The sequence below is a fragment of the Vespa mandarinia genome, chromosome 5 (genome assembly GCF_050613455.1).
Source record: "Vespa mandarinia isolate Hongniang chromosome 5, ASM5061345v1, whole genome shotgun sequence".
Taxonomy (NCBI): Eukaryota; Metazoa; Arthropoda; class Insecta; order Hymenoptera; family Vespidae; genus Vespa; species Vespa mandarinia.
Genome location: NC_140814.1, coordinates 3,405,001 through 3,410,000, shown reverse-complemented (window position 1 = coordinate 3,410,000; position 5,000 = coordinate 3,405,001). Strand labels below are relative to the sequence as shown.

The following is a 5,000-nucleotide window of genomic DNA, read 5'->3' as shown; positions in this document are numbered from 1 at the left end:
CGAGTTTAGCCAGTGAAATTCCAACGAAGAAGGAGGATGAATTCAACGAATTTTATTCGGAAGTATGTCATTGAACATTAATAATAATATTAAACAATTATTCATATTCCTTTTAATGATACGATCTATCATTTTTTATTATTACATAACGACGTGAAGATACACATTTTTAGTCCAAATTTCTACAAACGTCACTTTGTGTACATCGTTTTATATCATTAAGACGATTAATTCACAATGTTTTAAACGTTTCAAACGTTAATCCGTTTAATAATACATTTTGATTATGTAAATTTTTGAAAATTCATTTAACTTTTCTTATATTTATTAATACAAAAATGATTCTAACCTTATATATGTATACCAACTGTGATTAGAATAATTTAACATGATTTCATTATTTTCTGTATTTATTTAGGTCAAAGAAATTGAAAAAAGGGATTCCGTGTTGACTCCCAAACAACAAATCGACAGATTATTGCGGCCTGGTTCTTCTTACTTTAATTTAAATCCATTTGAAGTTTTACAAATAGATCCAAGTACTTCTATAGATGAAATCAAAAAAAAATATCGACGTGTAAGTACATATGTTCTCTCTTTATTTCTTTTTTTTCTTTTTCTTTTTTACTTTTTCGTAAGGTTAATATTAAATATAAGGGAGGGATTTAATTTTTAGATGTCTATACTTGTGCATCCCGACAAGAATCAAGATGACGCAGAGAGGGCACAACAAGCATTTGAAAGTAAATGATATTTTGATACATAACTCATTTTATTTGATCATTTATCAAATTATCGATTGAACAGATATTAATCATAAATTTATTTAAATTCTTCAGTTGTTAATAAAGCATGGAAGACATTGGAAAATGAAGAAACGAGAGCAAAATGTATGGATGTTATCGAAGAGGCAAAGGCTCGTACAGATCACATGGTATGTTTTTATCAATCTTAAAGTTAACATACTCATAGACAAAATTCTCTCTATAGTAGTGAGATTGATTTGTAGATCGCTGAGAAAAAGAAAAAATTAAAAAAAGAAGGCAAGACTGACAATTCGACAGGTACTATGTTAGAGGAAGAAACCGAAGAAGGATATAGGCATGCTGTTTGGGTGATGACAATGAAATTATTTGCCGACATGGAAAGACGAAGGTAAGCATTTTCTCATAATATTGATCATTGAGATTTAAATGGATAAATAAAAAAAAAAAAAAAAAACCTTTTTATTTTCCTTTGGATAATTTATTGTCGTTATATAGAAGAGAATTAGCAACCAGAGATGCCGAACAGCGAAAGAGAAAACGAGAGGAAGAATTATCCGCGGAAGCTCAAGCGGCCCTGGAACGTGAATGGCAAAGAAACTTTGAAGAATCTAGACAATCACGAGTCGATAGCTGGAAAGCTTTTCAATCTGGCTCCAATGCAACTAAACAAAAGAAAGCAAAAAAATTAAAAGCCTTTAGGCCACCAAAAACGAAGGCCGAATCACGATAATTAATGGAAACTTATCGCCTTTACTTCTCATCGGATTTAGAACCGTTTTCAATCTCATTTGCTCCAATGTTATTTCATAGATATTTTCAGCAAGAAAAATTCTAGATCATATTACTTATATACATACACATTGTGTGTCATCGTACGCGCGTGAACTCTTACAAATGTCCATTAAAATATTATCGTCGATTTTCTCACTTTCAATCCACATATATATATATCTCTATATATATATAGAGAGAAAGAAAGTTGTTACTCTTATTGAGAATCAAAGTAAGAAAAAAGGGAAAAAAGAAAGAAAATGAAAAAAAAGGAAAAACAAAAAAGAAACATAAGAACAAGAAGAAAGAATATTTGAGTGTTAGAAATGTGCGATAAGGGGAGGGGGGGAGGTGTGATATCAATACGAGAGACAGAATAGAGAAATAAGAATAATATGAAAATACGAATAGTGCAAGAGCATCTTTATTGTATACTATGTATGTATCATGAATGAATGCCACGCGTGCTTGTGATTTGTGTGTGCATGTATGTGTGTTACACATGGATATGCATAAATGTATGCGTGAGAGAATTGCAACGCCGCTTACATGGCCCGAGTAAAAGTTGCATCTCAATCTTCTATACGGTGATAAAAGCTTGTTGAATTTCAAATATTGAATTAAAAATTCATATGGCCAGTCTATATCGATTGAAATTAAATAAAAAGTATTAGAGAAATTATAAATTATTAATTAAGCTTTTAAAAAAATTAAATACCAGGAATACTTTTATATTATTCCAATATAATAATTTAAAGCATGAATATTAAAGAATTATTCCGATCGTATAAAATAATTACTTTTCACGATTGATCGTCTAAATATTTTAAAACATATATTTCTATGTCATTGAAAATTGCAACAGAATATGTAAGACTCAATTTTTCATACTGCCTAAAGTATAGAAACTATACACCAACACACACACACACACACATATATATATAAAAGCCCAAATTTTACGATACCCGAAAGTGCCATACATATAATATCGTATGTTACATATTTAAAACTTATCGTATTTCTCTGTGCGTGTATCGCATTAAAAAGAAAAAAAAATAATAACAATAATAATTACAAACAACATAACTTGCTATTTTAATTATTTAGCAATTAAACAATTGTATAATGTTGTTTGTTTGATGATCCTTTAAACACGGATTATAGTACAAAGGACCGTATCGCATCATGAACTACACGGGCCATGTAATCGTGCAATCTAATGTATCGATGCATCATTTGGCGCATAATGCATATATTTTTACGTGCACTTGGTCCAAACATAATTCATAAGATTATTATAAATATAATGAATTTATAAAAAAAGAAAAGAAAAAAAAAATCCGAAAAAATTTTATCATTGTATCTTGTTTTAAACGTACCTTTAATAATGTGCGATATTGAAAATATTCATATACGTGAAATGAAATGAAATGAACAAAAAAAAGAAAAAAGAAAAAAAAAAGGAAAAAGATTTTATCTCAAGCGATAAAGGAAAAGAAAGGGACAAATGTCTTTGTCATGCATCGATTCCTCTAAAAAATAATTGCGGTTATCAATAATTGAATAAAAAGAAAAAGATAAAATATGACTCTACGGGAAACAAACATAAACGAATTTCAATTTTGTTTTCTCGAACATACTTATAGAAAGAAAGAATATTTTAAATGTGCCAGAGAAAGAGAATCTTTTTTAATCGTTACTTGTAAAAAATGTTTCTCTTGCAAATTTATAATTCTCCTTCGATTTATGATTATTGCACAAATAAATTTTCAATTCGAATCAATCAATTGTATCTGGCTGTGTGTATGTATATACATATATATATATATATATATATATATATATATATGTGTGTGTATATAAATCAACGTGTATGTATAAATTTTCGACAAGTCTTACAATGTCCCATAGTGAATATATTTCAAATGGTTTTATTTCATAATTATTCATACGAAATGCATTCATTGTTTTTTCGTATGACGTCTCGATTAGAATGCAACTCATATAATTAATAATGTCATATCTTTACAAGTCTATCGAATTTTAATTATTCTCTATTTTTGTTTTTTGTTTGTTTGTTTATAATATCTTCTGTCTTTTGCGTTCGATCGAATTAATTTAACATTAATTACAATCAGATATAATATTATTATTATTATTATTATTATTATTATTATTATTATTATTATTATTATTATTATTATTATTATTATTATTATTAGTATTATTACAATGCGCATATATTCGAAAACGAGACGACATTTTGAAGAGTAGCTCGATTGAAAGAAAAAAGCGAAAGAAATGAAAGAAAAAAAGCGAAGAAACGAAAAGAAAAAAAACTAGCACGTCCCACGAGGAAGCATTATTATATTATTTACTGTATCCGGAGGTTCTTATGTGCAGCAGCACGGTCTAGTTAAATGCATTTCACGTGAGTACACATTACCATCCGGAGTTGGGCACGTGATCGGAGTGCGAAAGGAAAAACCAACGGGGCAATATACGCACCTGCGTTTCTACTTTTTATTTCTTATTTTTCAATGAACTCCTCCCTTACTCCTTTACTCTGTTAAATGCATCATCGAATTGTTACACGTAATTCATTCGATCGTACTCTATCTTTTTATCTCTCTCTCTCTCTCTCTCTTTCTCTCTCTCTATCTCTACCTCTATCTATCTATTTATCTCTCTCTTTCAGTCAAGATCAACGAAAAGATCAATCGATGAATGAAAAAGGAAAAGAAAAAAAAAAAATTTCTACACAATGAAAAAATTCTTCGAAAGAAAAAAAAAAAGGAAAAACAAAGGAAGAAACTAGACGAGCAGACATAATGTAAAAAATTCTTCGATTTAATAATAATAATATACAATAATAATATATAATAATAATAATAATAATAATGTTGTGGAAAAATGGCGGGAAGAAATTTGGCGGGTAAGCTAAAAGAAGGTCGTATTATTGTCGCGTATCTTCGGCAAATTTCGTGAAGGACGGTTAATGCCGATTGGTTTACGGTGTAGTCTCGACGACGGAAAGGGGTCTTGTTACGGGGTAGAGAGGGTATTAGCGTCTTAACTGCGCAGGCGCGTAACGAACGTCGTTTATGCACAGGCGCTTCTCGCGCGCAACAGGTAGTATCCAGTGTTTTACCGTCCTTTCAAATTTTCGTCGTAACGCCGAGATTTACGAAGTACAACGATATTCGTACATTCGTCCGTTCATTTTCCATTTTTATTTTTCTTTTTCGTTTTTTCTTAAAAATTGTCGAACGATATAATAGTAGTAGAGAGAGAGAGAGAGAGAGAAAGAGAGAGCGAGAGAGAGAGGACGAAGTGATCGAGAAAGGGGTGGGGGAAGAGAAGCTGCACCGTCTCATTTACGAGGACGATCGTCGTCAGAGTTTACCTGAAAAGAAGAGACAGAAAGAGATAGATAAATAGATAAAAAAGAGACAGACA

The 5,000-nt window shown here is 30.3% G+C and overlaps 1 protein-coding gene across 1 annotated transcript in view; it reads left to right on the top strand.

Annotated features, from left to right (window-relative positions):
• Window positions 1–3,010, top strand: part of LOC118441640 (dnaJ homolog subfamily C member 8) — a 3,069-nt gene extending 59 nt beyond the window's left edge. The window contains exons 1-6 of the mRNA XM_035866316.2: window positions 1–62; window positions 419–577; window positions 677–743; window positions 840–934; window positions 1,010–1,155; window positions 1,263–3,010. The exon at window positions 1–62 is cut by the window's left edge and continues 59 nt beyond it. Coding sequence (XP_035722209.1) covers window positions 1–62; window positions 419–577; window positions 677–743; window positions 840–934; window positions 1,010–1,155; window positions 1,263–1,497 — 764 coding nt within the window. The 3' untranslated portion in view covers window positions 1,498–3,010. The remainder of the gene's footprint in view (window positions 63–418; window positions 578–676; window positions 744–839; window positions 935–1,009; window positions 1,156–1,262) is intronic.
• Window positions 3,011–5,000: the final 1,990 nt, after the last annotated feature.